This window comes from Mauremys mutica, chromosome 3, assembly GCF_020497125.1.
Source record: "Mauremys mutica isolate MM-2020 ecotype Southern chromosome 3, ASM2049712v1, whole genome shotgun sequence".
Lineage (NCBI taxonomy): Eukaryota > Metazoa > Chordata > Testudines > Geoemydidae > Mauremys > Mauremys mutica.
This window is the reverse complement of record NC_059074.1, coordinates 8,870,328-8,889,133: the sequence shown is the minus strand read 5'-3', so window position 1 is coordinate 8,889,133 and position 18,806 is coordinate 8,870,328. Positions and strand designations below refer to the sequence as shown.

The following is an 18,806-nucleotide window of genomic DNA, read 5'->3' as shown; positions in this document are numbered from 1 at the left end:
TCCACTGCCTTGCACCTTTCAACAATATTTACACCCGTGAAAAATGAGTGTAAAACACAAAAACGTAGGCCACCCCCTGCTCTGCTCATGGCATAAGGACATGTGAGAGGCGTGGCTGGAGCACTTTGGGTTTGGGAGGAGACATGGCCAGAATGCACTGGGCTCTCATTATTCCATGCTGCTGGACAGCTCCATGGGAAGTATGGGTAGCACAGCAATAGTCCCCAGCCACCTCCAGAATTCAAAAGGCCACTTTTGTCCCCCTCTCAAGGTAGGCTTACACTGCAATTAAAAGCAAATATCCCCAATGGCCAGTGATGGGAGAGTAGATGGGGAGGGTTCTGAATTACCAAAAAAGAATTTTCTGTAGTGTCAGGCTGATGGATCTTGCCCACATGCTCAGGGTCTAACTGATCGCCATATTTGGGGTTGGGAAGGAATTTTCCCCCAGGTCAGATTGGCAGAGACCCCGGGTTTTATCTGCAGCACGAGGCACAGGTCACTTGCAGGTTTAAACTAGTGTAAATGGTGTATTCTGTGTAACTTGAAGTCTTTAAATCTTGATTTAAGGACTTCAGTAACTCAGCCAGAGGTTAGGGGTCTATTACAGGAGTGGGCGGGTGAGGTTCTGTGGCCTGCAATGTGCAGTTTAGACTAGATGATCATGATGGTCCCTTCTGGCCTTAAAGTCTATGAGTCTTTACAGTGGGGTTGAGTGGGGGTGATTGGCACAGGAGATGAGAGAGTTGTCTCTGCTAGAATGTGACACAGTGGCCAGAGATTCCAGTCCTAGGTTTGAGTGCCTGGATGCATGTGATTTTAACTCAGTGATACTCAGACCTCAGTGGTTCAGGAACCAAATTAACGATCAGCATTACCCAAAAGAGCCGCAGTAGTGTGAATTAATTGTTTCATTTACACACACGCACACACGCTTGCTCATAGAGATATAATTATTCTCACCATAGGCGCCGACTCTGTGGGTGCTCCGTAACTGGAGCACCCATGGGGAAAAAGAGCACCCATGGGGAAAAATTAGTGGGTGCTCTGCACACACCGGCAGCCAAGCTCCCCTCACTCCCTGCCCCACCTCCTCCTCCCCCTCGTATGAGCATGCCGCGTCTGTGCTCCTCCACCTACCTCCCAGCGTTTCCCGCCCGGCCACCGCCAAACAGCTGTTTGGCAGTGTTAGCATGCTCTGGGAGGGAGGGGGAGGAGCGGGAACGTGGTGCGCTCGGGGAGGAGACAGGGAAGAGGCAGGGCCTGGGTGGGTATTTGGGGAAGGAATTGGAATATTGGCAGGGAGGGGGCAGAGTTCGGCCAGGGACTTTGGGGAAGGGTCGGGGCCAGGGGCAGATGTGAGGTCGAGCACCCACGGGAAAGAGGTGAAGTCGGCACCTATGATTCTCACAGCAAAATAACTAAGTATTCTACAACTGGTTAATAACACAGTAAAAGCATCCTGATTGGTTAGTGACTTAGACTGATTAATAATTAAATCACACAGTGTTTTTAATATCATGTGCTGCAAAAAGCTGCAGGAGGTGCATTAAAGAGCCACTTGTGGCTCCCGAGCCTCAGTCTGAGTATCACTGTTCTAACTCCTGTGGCTAGTAAGTGATGTGCATGCGATCATGTCTGCCTCTAATGGTTAGCCTGAGGAACTGTAACAGCTTGCTACTTGAAAGGAGCTCTCCTTCAGCTCAAGTGAAGAGAGACCCTTCTGTTTCGGTCCTGAAGGTCCTCCTCGGTGATATCGCTATTGACATGCTGTGGTATTGTATATGTGCAGAATTACAGGCAGACAGCCGTACGTTCACTAGTGCAACATCCAAAATAATGTTATATCACATAGTCCTTGTGGAGTCTTTGCTCTCAAGTGCTTGGAAGAAGACACACAAAAAGGAAAAATATTTAGCAGTAGAGCAATAGAGAAGGTGCAGCACCTTGCAAAGATAAATCCAGTTAAACTGGTTGGATTAATGTAATCAAATGCAAGAGGAGGAGCTGTGGTGAAAGGTAAACAAGGGTAAGGGTTGTGTCATTCTTATACAGTTAATACTGAAAAAAGAGACAAATTAGGCATGCTTAACTGCTGCTGAATATATCACCTTGGAAAAGAAGCTGTGTGCTTCCTGTGCTGCTGACCATATGGCATTAATGTCAGGAGAGTATCCATTTAAAATGCAAGTACAGAAGTCTGCTGGCAAATCCAACAACAAAGCAGTTAGGACAACTGGGGATACTGAAGTTATACTTTATTCCAAAATTATGAGAAAATGTGAAGAGTGAATTAGGAGCAAACTTCCTGATCCATTAAAGAATGAGCTAAATTTGTTCTGATCACTTCAAACCGAGCTGCTGGTGTGGAAGACAGTAAACTAATTAGCTCTTTGTCTTCATTATTTATATTGAATAGAAAATTGGGAATTGTCATTGACTGACAGTTTTATCATCTCAGCGAACGTGTTTTTATAGGAGCAAATTGTGAGGTGCCTCTTCAATTTTTACTTAGTACTCTGGCAAAATCTCCCTAGAGTTAAAGGTAATATGCAAAGATGGGGGGGGGGGGGGCGGGAATGGGTTGGTTACCTGCTTTGCATTTTATGATGAATAAAAAAACCTTAAAGTGTGGGAACTTTTTCTGCTTGTTTTGTACCTTATTTTGGAGCTGTCAGGAATGCCAGGTCTGTCCTTTTCTGGTTCTGCTGGAGAACTTGTTGGAGATCTTAGAGATGTGTTTGTGAGAAGGAGTAGGCTGATTGAATCTGAACAAAGGCATCTTTTCTGCCAACTGATTCTCACATAAGTGAATTAAATACATCTTAAAAACAATCAAACAACGGTTTTAAACAGTCTGAAAATAAATTGTTTTCCTTCTAAATTAATCAGGTTTCATCTGCATGTGTCTCTATTATGATAATCCCACCAGTTCTCCAGGTATCCATAGAATCTTCCAAGAAAAACAGGGTAGAATTTCTAATATAAAAATCCAGCTGTAAAAAACAGTAAGTTAAGTCTTTCTTATCCATCACAAAGAAACAAAAAAAAACAACAAACCTATTATTTGTTTCCTTGGAGATCACCTTTAAGTGAGAACTTCAAATTCCCGTTGAAGTTAAGTAAAGCAAGTAAAGACCTCAGGATTTGGCCAGTAGAGAATATGTCCTCAATGCTGGAAAGGTTTAAGAACATAACAGGGCAAGCAGCACCCCAAAGACAACTCAGAAAGCTTCATTCTCAGTGAGCTGATTTGGATAGCAGGTAGGAGTCCGGTGACAGATTTATTTGGGCATAAGCTTTCATGGGTAAACATGGAGAACAGGTGTTATTTCTGCTGATAGGGAACAGGATTGAGTAGTAATCAGTTTAAAATCTGGTAAGAAGCATTTCAGGCCTAGAATACCATCTTTAAATGCTGCATTTCTAATGATTACAAGCTCCCATCTGTCCCAACTGTTTGTGGAATGGTCTTCTTACATGTTTTCTAACTTTTGGCACTTTTTGCTGTATGGGACAGGGCTGACCTTGAATTTTCTGATATGAAGTGCAAGGATTGCCTGTGACTGAGTCATTCCCAACAGGAAGTCAGGGGCGGCTATAGGCACCAGCACACCAAGCGCGTGCCTGGGGCAGCAAGCTGCGGGGGGGGCGCCTGCTGGTCACCGTGAGGGCGGCAGTCAGGCTGCCTTCGGCGGCGCGCCTGCGGGAGGTCCACCAGTCCCGCGGCTTCAGCGGCAATTTGGCGGTGGGTATGCCGAAGGCGCGGGACCGGCAACCTCCCGCAGAACCACCACCAAATCCGTGTTACCAGTGGACGTCCCGCAGGGATGCCGCCGAAAGCCGCCTGACTGCCATGCTTGAGGCGGCAAAATAATAGAGCCGCCCCTGCAGGAAGTTCCTGCTGTGCTCTCCCTTTCCATCTTTTACTGCTTACAAAAAGAAAAACATACTTCATTGCTGCCGCTCTACTAACCCTGTCTACACGTCCCTAGCCCAGCTCTGCTTATGGACTGTCTCACTTTATCGCCCTCTGTCCCAATGAATTTGTGATAGATTGATTACCTAAATGTGCTTGTCTTCCCACAGGTAAGGCCAGAACTTTTTAACCCTTTCCATGCACGTCTGTCACAGGCATGTTGTCTTGGAGGTGCTAAGGAGAGGCAGGCTGGAGGTTAGGGTCCTAGCTGGAGATGTGGGTTCAAGTCCCTGCTCCCTCACAGAATTTCTATGTGATCTTATTTAGGCCATTGATTTCAATGGAAGTTAGGAGCCTGAATACCTTTGAGGATCTGGGCCTTAGTTTCTCTATGCTTCAGTTCCCCTTAGGTAAAATGGGCATAATAGTATTTCTGTACTGCACAGAGGTGTCCTGAGGCTTAAACACTATATACATGAATGTTTTTACTTCCGTGAATAGTCCAATTGAAGTCAACACCCAGGACTGCTGATGGGAATAAAGTGCCTTACACACACAAGTATTTCCAGATTTGGGCCCTGGAAGATGGATCTTTAAAGATGTTAAGTCACATGTTGCATGCATTTGCAGTTTCTTTTAATTTAGCCTTTACATTTGTCTGTGATTTCCACATCCTTTGCCCTGGAATGATTCACCAGAAGCGATGGCATATGTACTTGCGTTTACCTTGCCTTGAATATTAATTTTATTTTTTAAAAGCTGTATCTCTGGTGCCACAAAACCTGCATTTCCCTTTTTCAGTTTGACAAGTGGACAGATGGTCAGAGGCGAAGGATCCTAATAGATTTGTTGGAACGCTGCTCCCTGGCGCAGCAGAAATTCTGTTCTAAGCAGTTGCAGGACCGAGTTCCAGTTGAAGCCCTGGATTTCACCACAAAGCTTCCCAGAGTGTTGTCTTTATACATCTTTTCTTTCCTGGACCCCAGGAGTCTCTGTCGATGTGCACAGGTAAAAAACAGCACGTATCTGGAATGTAAAAGCTACTTTCAAGTTAGATATAGAATCTCAGGGTTGGAAGGGACCCCAGGAGGTCATCTAGTCTAACCCCCTGCTCAAAGCAGGACCAATCCCCAGACAGATTTTTGCCCCAGATCCCTGAGTAAGTGGCCCTCTCAAGGATTGAACTCATAACCCTGGGTTTAGCAGGCCAATGCTCAAACCATTGAGCTATCCCTCCCTGCCAAGCCAGCCTTCCCTCTCAAGTCTCAGCTTGAGAGGACCTGTAAGGAAGCACCTGATTTTTACAATATACTTGTGCCAGTGGCCTTCCTAACAGTGCAAGAGACTCTTTATAAGTGCCAATGTAGAGGGAATTATTTGGCTATATAATCTAGTGCACAGAATTGTTGCAAGATCGTGGAGGAATGGACTAGATGATCTCTATTTCAATGATTCTAGGATTTAAGACAGTGTAAACACTGTGGCCAAGATTTTCAAAAGTGACTAGTGATTTTTGGGTGCCTCCATTTTCAGGAGCCCAACTTGTGACACCTTAAAGTGCTGATTTTTCCAAAGGTGAGGGCCTGGCCCTCTCTGAAAATCAAGCCCTTTAAGGCACCTGAAGTTGGGCATCCAAAATAAATAGCTGCTTTTGAAAATCTTGCCCTCTTGTCTTGTCTTGCTTTAAAAATCTTTTGAAATGCATGTGTTGTGCTGTGTGCTGGCTTCGGGGGAGCAGAAATGCTCAAGGTGGAGCTTCTGAATAAGACGCTCAGTGCCAGGGGGTCTACGTTGTCCATGCACGGCCAGGAGGAAGCTAGTTTTGGAAACGACGTACCCAGAAAGGAGGGCCTCAGCAGTGTCGGTAGTGTCACTAATGAGTAAGGAAGTTAATGGTGCATTTAACCTTAGGCTTGAAGATATGCCATGTGCAAAGTAAATGCCTGGGAAAGTATATAGCAGCACACAGCCCTGGTGAAAAACCTTCAGAACTGGCCAGTCCAACTTGGGGGTCTTGTTTTTTTAAGATAGAAAATACTGAAGGATTTGTTCAGGCTGGAGTCTGTTCACATGGTGGCAATGCAGGGATGTTTCCTTGGGCAAATTGGTTTCTTCCCTCCTGGCCTGTAACCTCTGAGGGTCACCCTGGTGCAGAGGGCCAGCTGGTGCAAGGCCTCTGCCCCACATAAATGCCACTTAGACCCCACTAACAGGGCCCATGTGTCTCATGGACGCCTCAGCATGCATCAGCATGGGCCATACCAGTGGGGCTTAAGTGGGATTTAGGCGATGTCTGGGGCTGGCTTTCTGCATGGGGTGAATTACACAGCAGTCCCTGCCCATTTAAATTAAACGCATTGCTGGGTTCCAAGACCTGTGACGTACTCTTGCAAGTGGTTGACATGGTGGGGTTCGCAGTCTGCTTTATGTTACATGAGCGTGTAAGCCGAAATAGTTACACCTTTGACATTCACAGGTGAGCTGGCACTGGAAGTACCTGACAGAGCTGGATCAGCTCTGGATGCTTAAGTGCCTGCGTTTTGGCTGGTACATCAACTTCTCTCCGACCCCCTTTGAGCAGGGAATCTGGAAGAAACACTACATTGAGATGGTGAAGGAGCTTCATGTGACAAGGCCCAAGGTATCTCTGTCGCTCTGGGAGACATGGAGTGGTAGCAGAGAATCTCTGAGCGTCAGGGTTGCTTCTGTTGGTTTGCCTCTCACTGCATAGTATCACACTTGTCAAACCCGAAGAGGATTTGCTACTTAAAATTACTGCTTGGTGCTCGATATCATTCCTTACCATGCAATATGCTGCTCCACTTTCCCATCCCCCTGGGGAGGTGAGTCAAGCTCTTCCTAGCAACGAGGGAAGATTGGTCCCATTGACTCCCATCCCCAATGCCTCCCCCTGCTCTCCCCACCTGCCCTTTGGGGTAATGTTGTGAAGATTCCCCCTCCTGCATTTTGGGCCCTGTGCCTCTCCCCCAATACTCTCCTCCCCTTCCCCGCCTCGATTTGGGTCTCCCCACAGCAGAGGGAGAGAGAAGAGATCCCAGCATCATCCCCGCCCCCATCAGCTAAGCTCTGGGGAGGGGGCAGTGATTTGAATTACATTCCTTCCAAGACTTTGTAGGAGACTGGGGTGGGGGAAAAGCAAAATGCCTGTACATTGGCCTGCTCTCTGGGTGTGGAGATGGTGACTCTCTCTGTATCCAGACGCCACGTGTCATTAGATACCATTAGACAGCACCCTCGTATCCCTCCCCCAAAGCTGGCAGATCTGTCAGCTGGGAGGCCGTGCGTTCCCCGATAGTAATTTCTTTATTTTGAGATTCATTACTAACGATGCCCAGTGGGTGGGAATGTGGCTGGGTGCTGAGGTTTATTTCCCCCATCTGTTTCTCTCTCGCTAGACCCCTCCAAAAGATGAATTCGTGGTCATTGATGTCCAGCCAATAGCAAGAGACGTCCCAGAGACAAAACTATCCCCTTCCTCGGTTTTCCAATCAGCATCTGTGCTAGGAAAGAGGACAGACAAGGAGAAAAAAGAGCTCCCACCATGGCGGTCCTCGGATAAACATCCCACTGACATTGTCCGATTCAACTACCTAGACAACTACGATCCCATCGAGCAAGTGAGGCAGGCGTAAGAAGCTCCCGTCCTTCCTTTCTGCATTTTCTGTGGCACGGTAAAGGTAGCTGGCACTAGTAGGAAGAAGGAGGCTATTGGTGTCTGCTCAGGGGCATTTCTGAATAATGCAGCAAGGTTTAAGGGATTGTGCAGCTCTCACTAAGAGAGAAAAATAAACATACTGCTGAGACGCTGATGAACACATTATCGATGTGGGACCGTGACGGCTCAAAAGAGATTTACATGCATATATCTAAAAAAGAACTAATAGCACCTGCAGTTACACTGTCTAGGATAGACTTACAGGAGCAATGAGTCCTTGTGCTTCAGGGCGTTATCTGGTCAGAAAGACACTTCCCCCCGTGGTATAATAACTCACAGCAAAGCGCATTCGAGAGGTTTCATGGTTTCTGCTGACACATCTAGCCGTGGCTATTATTGGAGAAAGAATAATGGCTCAGCTGGACCATTGGACTGTCCTTGTGCAGCAGTTCCTGGGAAAAGAGGCTCAAGAGTGTCTTGAATCCCACCCCCAGCTATGCATCTGGGGAGAAATTCATCCTTCTGCAGTGGGCCAACAAAAGTCCAGTAAACCAGGCAAGTCCCAGTTAAACCCTCAAAGTTCATTGACCTTGTGTTGGCCCTCTGCAGTGGTGAATTTCACCCTAGGTGCATAGCTACTGTGAGTTTCAGTCCTACCTAGTACCCGTATGGGCTAATGCTAATGTACCTGCTTTGGTTCTTTTTGAAAATAGTTATGCTGGATGGACCCGTCCTGGACATTTCAGAAATTCCCCATCTCCTAGTGAAATCTTATTATGGATCATTATCTTTAATTCGCATCACCTCGTCCTAGGGTTTAACATTGCTTCAAAGAGCTTTCTGCATTCAATTTCACCCTCTTTCTTTAGCAACTTTCAAAAGCTCAGTCTCATCCGATGCTTGTCCTTAAAGATGAATATTATTTTTTATTTGTAGTACACCTCTACCCTGATATAACACCACCCGATATAACACGAATTTGGATATAAACGCGGTAAAGCAGCGCTCCGGGGGGCGGGGCTGCACACTCTGGCGGATCAAATCAAGTTCGATATAACGCAGTTTCATCTATAACGCAGTAAGATTTTTTGGCTCCCAAGGACAGCGTTATATCAAGGTAGAGGTGTAGTAAATATTTAGATTATGGTAGGATTTACACTATTCAGTCTGGATCAGGACCATGTTATACTAGGTGCTGTACAAAATCAAGAGACAGTCTTGCTTGGAAGGGTTTACAATCTAAAGACACAATGAGGCTAAGAGATGTGTCTACAACATTCAAACAGATGGAGTAGGTTCTGAGTCGCTAATGGTGCAATAAGTCTAGGGAGTATTTTTCTTCCTCCTGGGCAGGGTTTGAACCTGTGAACCATTTGTGCTACTGAGAATGTTTTCGTGTGCAATGTTCTACCAAGCCCAGCTGTAATTACCAGGGATTATTTCAAGGAGAGAAATGAATTCTATGAGATTTGCTTGTTTACCAAAGATCTCCCTTTAATATCACTTAAGCTGTAAGTAATTGCTACCACGTGGTCTTCTCCACGATGCCTGTTCTGGTTACGCAGTAGCACAAGTGTGCTGGTTTAGGTATCAATGTGACTTTTCGCTTGACTAACCCATAGTTAGGTATTTCTTTTCCATGGATCGATCACTGTCAGAATCCACCACTGCAGTACTTTCTCTGAGCTACTCACCCTTGAGACTGTATATCGTGACCACCATCCTTTAGGCTCAGGAAGACTGGCTGAGACGATGTTGGGCAATTCTGTTCCCTGGTCGGTCAAAGAAATTCTTGTGGAAGCAAACCAGGCCCTCCCGCAGGGTCGAAGTTGCTTACTATTATTTACTGTTTGTATTAGCATAGAACCTAGGAGCCCTGGGCACAGACCAGGACCCCACTGCACCAGCCATGGTACAAGCACGGAACAAAAAGTCAGTTCCTGCCCCCAAAGCACTTGCAATGTAAGTACAAGGACAACGGATGGATACAGACTTCTTACCTAGCTTCTTATCACTCAAGGCCAGTTGTCCTAGGAAGTGACACACCAGCACCGGGTACTGTCACTGGGTAAACCCTCTGTTTTTAACCTCCATGTGGTCATGTCAGCAGCATGCAACTGTCGTTTGTCAGCGGCGTGGTTTGGCCTTGGAAGGCAGGGTGTAGGGGGCAGGTGCTGGGGGGGGAGGTCTGAGTCACATCTGCACGTGAATGAAGCCCTTGCACTGCCCCCGTGTAACTTCTCTCTGTTTTCGCATATGATTATGGTTAATATTGCTCCATAAGTGTGCCTGCTGCCGCAGAGTGAGAGAGCAAACCAAGACCGAGGTCTCAAACTCCCAGGCTGTTTTATGCATTGATCTGGCCTCCTGTCTTTTTAAGATGTAAGAAAATAAAATGTTTCTAGTCTTTACAGTTTGAAAAAAAAAACTTTCTAACCATGACCCGATTCTGTGCCGTCCTCCTGAATCCGCAGACAGATTGAAACCAAAGTTCTTGAGAGATGTGGGAACTACTTCCATTCATCATCATAGGGTGTTTTAATTCAGCAACCTGTTGCCATTTAAATGGTAACATTGTAATCCATTTCACTGCGACTCTTTCTAGCAGAAACATTCAACTAATCCACTCCTTCCCCATCAGTGTCCTGGAGGGCACAGCTATTAATGGTGGAGTCCTGCTGGGCTTCCATTTCTCCACTCGATTCTCAGTCACTGGGACCAGCTAAGGCAGCGGGAAGAAACAAGCTGCTTTCTGGGGGGTCCTTCTTGCTGTCTGATCAGCAGGGCACAACTCTGTATAAAAACAAACGGACTGGTGGGGGTCACGGGTTGGAGTGCAATCACAGACAAGGCTTAAGGGGGCTTCATGAAAGAGAGGGGTGATAGAACTTTGAGCACGTTAAATGAGAGGCATTGGGACGTGTGGGGTGGGGTGGGGCGGAAGATGACGCAAAGTCAGGCGGGAGTGAAGGATACAGAGGGAGAAGTGAGGAAGAGTGGGAAGAGAGACAAAATGATGGCAGGAGTTGAGTTATGGATTGCCTGGAAGGTATTATCAAAATTCCTTGGTGGAGTTATAGCTGTGATTTATACTGTTGCGTATCTGTCTGTGTAATCTGTCATCATCGTGATATCTCTCAGGTATACTTTCTATGTCTTGTTTTCTACCTGAATCTTCCAGGTAGCCTTTCACTTAGGTACAAATGAGAGCAGATATTAGTGAGGGTGGTTTTGTCTATTCTAGGGCATTAAGCAATGTTGCAAAATGATACATTTTCATAGGAGACTTGGAACGGAGTCAGCAAGCTGTCCAAGATCTCTCTGACTACGTTCTGACTGGGAAGGAACACGAGAGTTTCTTTAATCCATTTGCACAGTTCTGCTGGAAGGCATCTGGTGTTGTGCAGCTTGTTGCCAATAAATGAACAATTTCTCTCCCATTTTATCGTGGATAAAGAATTCTGATTCCAGTGCAGTGTTGGAATCCTGCCAGGTGTGTGGCCCAGTGACTCAGGAAGGAGTCCTGCTACTTCTCATGATGGCAGGTCAGCTGAAATGAAGGCTGGCCCCCTCATTCTGGCCTCTGGAAGCTAACACTAACTCAGATAATTTGTAGACACAGGCAGGCTCTAAAAACAATTGCATATTGTGCCAGAGTGTTTAGCCAATAAGAAAATAATTACTTGAAGTAATTGTTCTGTCAACAGCCTAGGCCCAGCGTCTCACAAAACAGGGATCGCTCTTGTGTGAAGGGAACTCCATTGCACTGGACCTGTTAATTGTGACATCACACCCTGTCACTCAGATCTCTAGCCCGGCACTCATCATTTGTCGTGGCTGTGCAGATTAAACCGTGTTTTAGAGCTAGGCAGATGGATAAACTGAGTAGAAGACTGGGCTGTCACTGTTTCATTTCTTCATAACTCCTTTTATTTTTTAATAATGTATTTTAAATTAATAGGCTCATATGGGTGCTGTCACTACCCTTTACAGGACGGAATCAGAACTGCCCAGCCATGTTTCATAGGCTCAATACTTTTAACAGCTAGTTAAGATTCTTCTTTGGCTCAAGTGGTAGGAGCCTGTGCTTTAGGACCAGGAGAACCTGAGTTCTGTTGAAAGCTGACCAAATTCTCCACAATGAATAATGTATTAGATGGATTTTACCTCTTGGCTGTCCGTAAATTGTCTGCAAACAGTTTGATTTTCTTAATTTGTTATTTAAAGTCATGTGCCTAATAAATTCTGTGAATGGTTCTTGGTGTTCAGATTGTCTGTGAGCAGTTCCTTGTGAATATGCAATATCTGAACTGTGTTAGTTGGTTTTGAAGGATATGCAAGTCACATGATGGATGAGTGAAACTCTTAAAATCAGGTTTCTGGCATGAAGTCATATGATTTTGAATTCAAAATGTTCCTTTTAGGCTTTTATTTGTTCGTAAGATGAGATATGATGGTGATGTGTGTGGTATAAGAATCTGGACAGAATAGGAAACTATAGCCTTAAATTTTGCTGTTTCTGTGGAAAATTCTGCCTGTGAAATTATTCATTAGACTACTTGCAGAGACTGAACACAAAAGGAGAATCAATGTAGGCAAAGCAAATTTGCTGAATAACCTGCATGAATATTTGCAGAAAATTGTTTGCAGTATTCATGTGACTCTGGTTGTGTCCTTGCTGTTGGTGCGAAGTTCCAGGTGGTCACGGGGTACAGCATACTGACTGCTCTGAAGTCCTAGGAAACCAGGTTTGGTACAATCATGTAGGGAAATTTTCTGTCGACCAGATTCAATATTCCTTCATCCAGCTTCCAGAGTGTAGGAAATTCCCATCCTGCCAATTGATTATAGTAGCTTTTATAACAGCTCCATATAGACACACACAGAAGAAGATTTATCTGGTTGTATAAACAATGATTCATAGGAGAATCTGGCAGACTGGGGCCTCGTCTATACTACAGGCTACATTGGCTTAACTAAAGGTGTGTTCTTAAATCAATTTAGTTAAACTGGTGCACACCCCAGGTGAACATTTATTTATACTGATTTAGTTGAAGTCGGTAAGGAGTCGACTCATGCTAACTTGATATAAGCCAGGTTTAAACTAATTTTGAGTGTTAACACAGGGGTTTGTATCAGTTTAACCTAATCAATGTGAAAACACACCTTTAGTTAAATCAGTACAGCTTGGAACGTAGACAAGGGGTAGAAGCCAGCTTAGTTTTATGGGGCTGGTTCTCCACTCCCTTGCCAGTGTATTTGGCACCCACTTTGCACAGGTGTATGTCACTACACGAGGTGCCAGGGAGTGGAGAGTTAGGCCTGTGTAGTTAAGATGGCCTGTACATTAAATGTGTGCAGTATTAGAACCCACATTTCAAAAGCATCTTTGTTTTTGCCTTCTGGTAAATGACTGACGCTTCATTTCACACAGAGAGATGCAGGGAGAGAGGTGTGATCTAGTACAGTACATTACAGTACAATACAACTTTATTTTGTATGTTTAATACAAACTGTGTCCCAAAATGCTTTAAAGAGTTACATTATAGTAATGGAAGAGAGCAGCTTACAGGTTTAGATAGGGCAAGGGAGAAAACAGGAGAGTGGATGAGCCACAGAGATACAGGAAGACTGTTACAGATGGCAAGTGCTGCAGAGAAGAAAACTCTCAAGCCTACATTGCATGAGAAGGGATTGGGGAGACAGATGATATTGCTAGCAAAGGAAGCCTGAACTAGATCTGGGTTATCTCTTAAGTTTTCTTTGTATTTCAATAGGGATTTCCCCTCTTCTCAGTTAACACTATTCCTTTCCACTTTGCAGTAGAAAGAAAGGAGGAGGACTAACCCCAGACCTCAGCCGGCAAGCATTTGAGAAAAAAAGGAAACCGAGCTGTGCATCTTATAAGCTTCGGAAAGCAAAATCACTGGCAAGTATCTCTAGACCCTGGCTTTATCAACACAGGGCCTAAGGCCTGTTGACATCACAGAGACTTGGTAAGATAACATGCATGACTGGAATATTGGTATAGAAGGGTACAGCTTGCTCAGGAAAGACAGGCAGAGAAAAAAGAGAGGAGATGTTGCCTTATATATTAAAAATGTATATACTTGGACTGAGGTTAGATGGGAATAGGAGACAGACTTGTTGAAAGTCTCTGGGTAAGGATAAAAGGGGTAAAAACCAAGGGTGGTGTCATGGTAGGGGGTCTACTACAGACCACCTAACCAAGAAGAAGAGGTGGATGAGGGTTTTTTAAACAACTAACAAAATCATCCAAAGCACAGGACTTGGTGGTGATGGGGGAATTCAACTACCCAGACATCTGTTGGGAAAATAACACAGCCGGGCACGGATTATCCAACAAGTTCTTGGAATGTATTGGAGACAATTTTTTATTTCAGAAGGTGGAGAAAGCTACTAGGGGAGAGGCTGTTCTAGATTTGATTTTGACAGATAGGGAGGAACTGGTTGAGAATTTGAAAGTGGAAGGCAGCTTGGGGGAAAGTGATTATGAAATGGTAGAGTTCATGATTCTAAGGAATGGTAGGAGGGAGAAGAGCAAAATAGAGACAATGGATTTCAAGAAGGCAGACGCTAGCAAACTCAGGGAGTTGGTAGGTAAAATCCCATGGGAAGCAAGTCTAAGGGGAAAAACAATTGAAGACAATTGGCAGTTTTTCAAAGAGACATTATTAAGGGCACAAGAACAAAGTATCCCACTGCGTAGGAAAGATAGGAAGTGTGGCAAGAGACCACCCTGGCTTAACCAGGAGATGTTCAATGATCTAAAAATCAGAAAAAGAGTCCTACAAAAAGTGGAAACTAGGTCAAATTACAAAGGATGAATATAAACAACTAATACAAGTATGTAGGGACAAAATTAGAAAGGCCAAAGCACAAAACAAGATCAAACTAGCTAGAGACATAAAGGGTAACAAGAAAACATTCTACAAATACATTAGAAGCAAGAGGAAGACCAAGGACAGGGTAGGCCCATTACTTAATGAGGGGGTGAGGGGGAAACAATAACAGAAAATGTGGAAATGGCAGAAGTGCTTAATGACTTCTTTGTTTTGGTTTTCACCAAGAAAGTTGATGGTGATTGGACATCTAACATAGTGAATGCCAGTGATAATAAGGAAGGATCAGAGGCTAAAATAGGGAAAGAACAAGTTAAAAATTGCTTAGATAAGTTAGATGTCTTCAAGTCACCAAGGCCTGATGAAATGCATCTTAGAATATTCAAGGAGCTTACTGAGGAGATATCTGAGCCATTAGCAATTATCTTTGAAAAGTCATGGAAGATTGGAGAGATTCCAGAAGACTGGAAAAGGGCAAATACAGTGCCCATCTATAAAAAGGGAAATAAGGACAACCCGGGGAATTACAGACCAGTCAGCATAACTTCTGTACCCCAAAAGATAATGGAGCAAATAATTAAGCAACCAATTTGTAAACATCTATAAGATACTATGGTGATAAATAACAGTATGGATTTCTTCAAAACAAATCATGTCAAACCAACCTGATAGCTTTCTTTGACAGGGTAACAAGCCTTGTGGATGTGGGGAAGAAGTAGGTCTGATATTTCTTAGGAGGGGAAAGATAGCTCAGTGGCTTGAGCCTTGGCTTGCTAAATCCAGAGTTGTGAGTTCAATCCTCAAGGGGGCCATCTGGGGTAAAAATCTGTCTGGGGATTGGTCCTGCTTTGAGCAGGGGGTTGGACTAGATGGCCTTCTGAGGTCCCTTCCAACCCTAGTCTTCTATGATCTTGACTTTAGTAAAGTTTTTGATACTATCTCATATGACCTTCTCATAAACAAACTAGGGAAATGCAATCTAGATGGAGCTACTATAAGGTGGGTGCATAACTGGTTGGAAAACTGTTCCCAGAGAGTAGTTATTAGTGGTTCACAGTTATGCTGGAGGGGCATAACAAGTGGAGTCCCACATGGATCAGTTCTGGGTCTGGTTCTTTTCAATATCTTCATCCATGATTTAGATAATAGCATAGATAGTACACTTATAAAGTTTGTGGATGATACCAAGCTGGGAGGGGTTGCAAGTGCTTTGGAGGATAGGATTAACGTTCAAAATGATCTGGACAAACTGGAGAAATGGTCTGAAGTAAATAGGATAAAATTCAATAAGGACAAATGCAAAATACTCCACTTAGGAAGGAACAATCAGTTGCACACATACAAAATGGGAAATGACTGCCTAGGAAGGAGTACTGCAGAAAGGGATCTGGGGGTCATAGTGGATCACAAGCTAAATATGAGTCAACAGTGTAACACTGTAGCAAATAAAGCAAACATCTTTCTGGGATGTATTAGCAGGAGTATTGTAAGCAAGACACGAGAAGTAATCATTTCGCTCTACTCCTTGCTGATTAGGCCTCAGCTGGAGTATTGTGTCCAGTTCTGGGTGCCACATTTCAGGAAAGAGGTAGACAAATTGGAGAAAGTCCAGAGAAGAGCAACAAAAATGATTAAAGGTCTAGGAAACATGACTTATGAGAGAAGATTGAAAAAATTGGGTTTGTTTCGTCTGGAAAAGAGAAGACTGAGAGGGGACCTGATCAGAGTTTTCAAGTACATAAAAAGTTGTTACGAGGAGGAGGGAGAAAAATTGTTCTCCCTAGCCTCTGAGGACCGGACAAGAAGCAATGGGCTTAAATTGCAGCAGGGGAGGTTTAGGTTGGACATTAGGAAAAACTTCCTAACTGTCAGGGTGGTTAAGCACTGGAATAAATTGCCTAGGGAGGTTGTAGAATTTCCATCATTGGAGATTTTTAGGAGTAGGTTAGACAAACACCTGTCAGGGCTGTTCTAGATAATACTTAGTTCTGCCACGAGTGCAGGGGACTGGACTAGATGACCTCTCGAGGTCCCTTCCAGTCCTATGATTCTATGATTTTAAATCTATTACACCAGGGATATGTTTGGCCCAAAGCATTTATATAACAGTAGATATCGCTGGTGCCTTGATTCACAAATAGACGTAATAAGATTTTGCTAACTGTAAACTTTTAAAACTGCGATTTTCTTCCTTTCTCGTAACGTACGTTTTAAATCCCAGTTCCAGTGCTGTCTAGGAGGTGCCATTCTACTATTAGGAATGATTTATTCCATTAACGCATTGTAATTAGGTATAAAGCAGAACCACTTTAGGAGAAAACTTGTTGATGTGGGGCCAGATTTATGATTATTAATTATTATTTGTCTTGCAGCAATGCCTATAGACCTTGACTAGCTCAGGACCCCATTGTGCCAGGCATTGTACAAACATATACTAAATATCAGTCCCGGCTCTGAAATGCTTAGAGCAGAGAAGCTTGATGGCTGCTCCAGCGTGACTGCGTTGGCCAGGGGGTGACGGTGCAGGGAACATCTTTCTTCCCTTAGCAATTCTGTGCGGGCAGCTGTGCTGCCTGGGCCTGATTCTCCTCTCACTTACTCCAGCCAGACTCCCTTACAATCCAGAGGTCAGTGGAGTCACACTGGTGTGAGAAGACAAGGTGGGCTCCCTGAGTGCAATAGGGGGTGGCCAGTGTAACCCACAGGGCTGTGTGTTGTGTCCCCCTCTGTGCCTGACCCACGGAGGGTGCAAGTAAAGCCGGGCTCTTTATCTCGAGCTGTAGAGACTCATGCTGCTAGCTCTGGAGGTCCCCATTTCTGTCCCCAGTGTGATAAGATGGTGGCTGTCACATCAGCTGCACTCAGTGTTCCTGAGGGGCAAGATCCTGTGCTCCAGCCAGTGGCATCAAGTCTGTGCTGTGGGGGGAGGGGATGCAAATGCTACATCTGTTCTAGTTTAGCAATTCCCACGGGGAGGATGCTCCCCCATTCTTTGGAGGCATCATACCAGCTCATGCTCTGTGAAGAGCCCCCAGGGAAGCCAGGGGGAGCTTCCTCCTGTGAATTGAGGGTTCCAAATCTGTTGGTCTCATTGAGTCTCCTCCCGAGAGTCAGATCTATTCCCTTTGTCGAGTAGCTGGTGCAAGAGGCTTGCATGCTGAGCTACTCCCGATTTGCACTAGTGTACGTGGGAGGAGAATGAGGCTGCTGCTGTCTGTTCTCATCTCTGGCCCCGAGTAGCTGTGTCCCCCTCAGGCAGCTCACTTCCCTGCGCTCAGTTCCCCAAGTGTAAAACGGGGATTAATATACCTGTCTCCCAGAGGCGTTGGGAAGCTTAATCCCTCCATAGTGCTGAGCGGGTTATAACTACCAAGAAAGAATTTGTGCTTGTAAAGCACTTTGAGGCTTTGGGAGGAAAAGTGCTAGGTAAGTATAAAGCATTATTCTTAAACATACCACTCAGGACATGTTTAAATAAAACAGTTCCAAACAGAGTCCTTCAATAGCTAAGCAGCTGCTGTTTCCTCAGGTTTCAGTCTCATTTCTTTGGATCCAGTCCTGCTCTCAGAAGAACCTAACTAGAACAGATCACACATCAGTGGCAAAAACTCTGAAGCCCAAAACCTCAAAGGTATTAAGGCCCCTAACTCCCTCTGAAATCAATGGAAGTTAGGTGCCTAAATACCTTTGAGGATCTGGTCCTGATTCACTTCTGTGGATACGGGAGGTAATTTGCTGTGTAGATATTGATATTTTTATCTGCTCTTCAGTTAGTTCCTGTAATACCCCGGATCCAGACATTTAGGCTGTCGATACGGCGCACCGTACAGCGGCACAGGGGAGTATTTTTTCATACCCCGGCCCGACAAAAGTGCTAGTGTAGACAGTCTTAGTTTCTGCACTTTATAAATACTGGATCAGTTTCTCAAGATTCTGGTATCTTTTCCTAAAGCAGTCTCTTGCACTCGCAACTTTCCATCATCACTGTCTGATCTCTGTTTATACTTCGTGCTATTGCATTTTGTCAGAGTGACCAGCCCTTAGCACCACTAGCTGTTAATACTGAGGATTCACTGTGCTCCCGTCACAGTTTATAAAATAGGACAGCCTCAGATGAAAGCAGTACCAGAAAGGCAGGCTTCCAGAAAGCATCCTAGAGATAATCTTTTGTGGATATGGGCAACAAATAGCTGCTGCAATAAGCAGATTCTGGCGAGCATTTTTTTTTTTTTGCCAACTTGGAAGAATGATTCCCAAGTAATGAGAACCAGACAACCCATATGTTCCAGCCTACAAAGGAGATTAACAGTAAGATCACTAAGGCTGACAGGCAAATTCTTGTGCAGGT

General features: G+C 44.7%; 1 protein-coding gene across 1 annotated transcript in view; it reads left to right on the top strand.

Annotated features, from left to right (window-relative positions):
* Positions 1 to 18,806, top strand: part of FBXO16 (F-box protein 16) — a 34,505-nt gene that overhangs the window by 4,364 nt on the left and 11,335 nt on the right. Inside the window, exons 3-6 of the mRNA XM_045011124.1 lie at positions 4,721 to 4,927; positions 6,396 to 6,560; positions 7,336 to 7,568; positions 13,419 to 13,524. Coding sequence (XP_044867059.1) covers positions 4,721 to 4,927; positions 6,396 to 6,560; positions 7,336 to 7,568; positions 13,419 to 13,524 — 711 coding nt within the window. The remainder of the gene's footprint in view (positions 1 to 4,720; positions 4,928 to 6,395; positions 6,561 to 7,335; positions 7,569 to 13,418; positions 13,525 to 18,806) is intronic.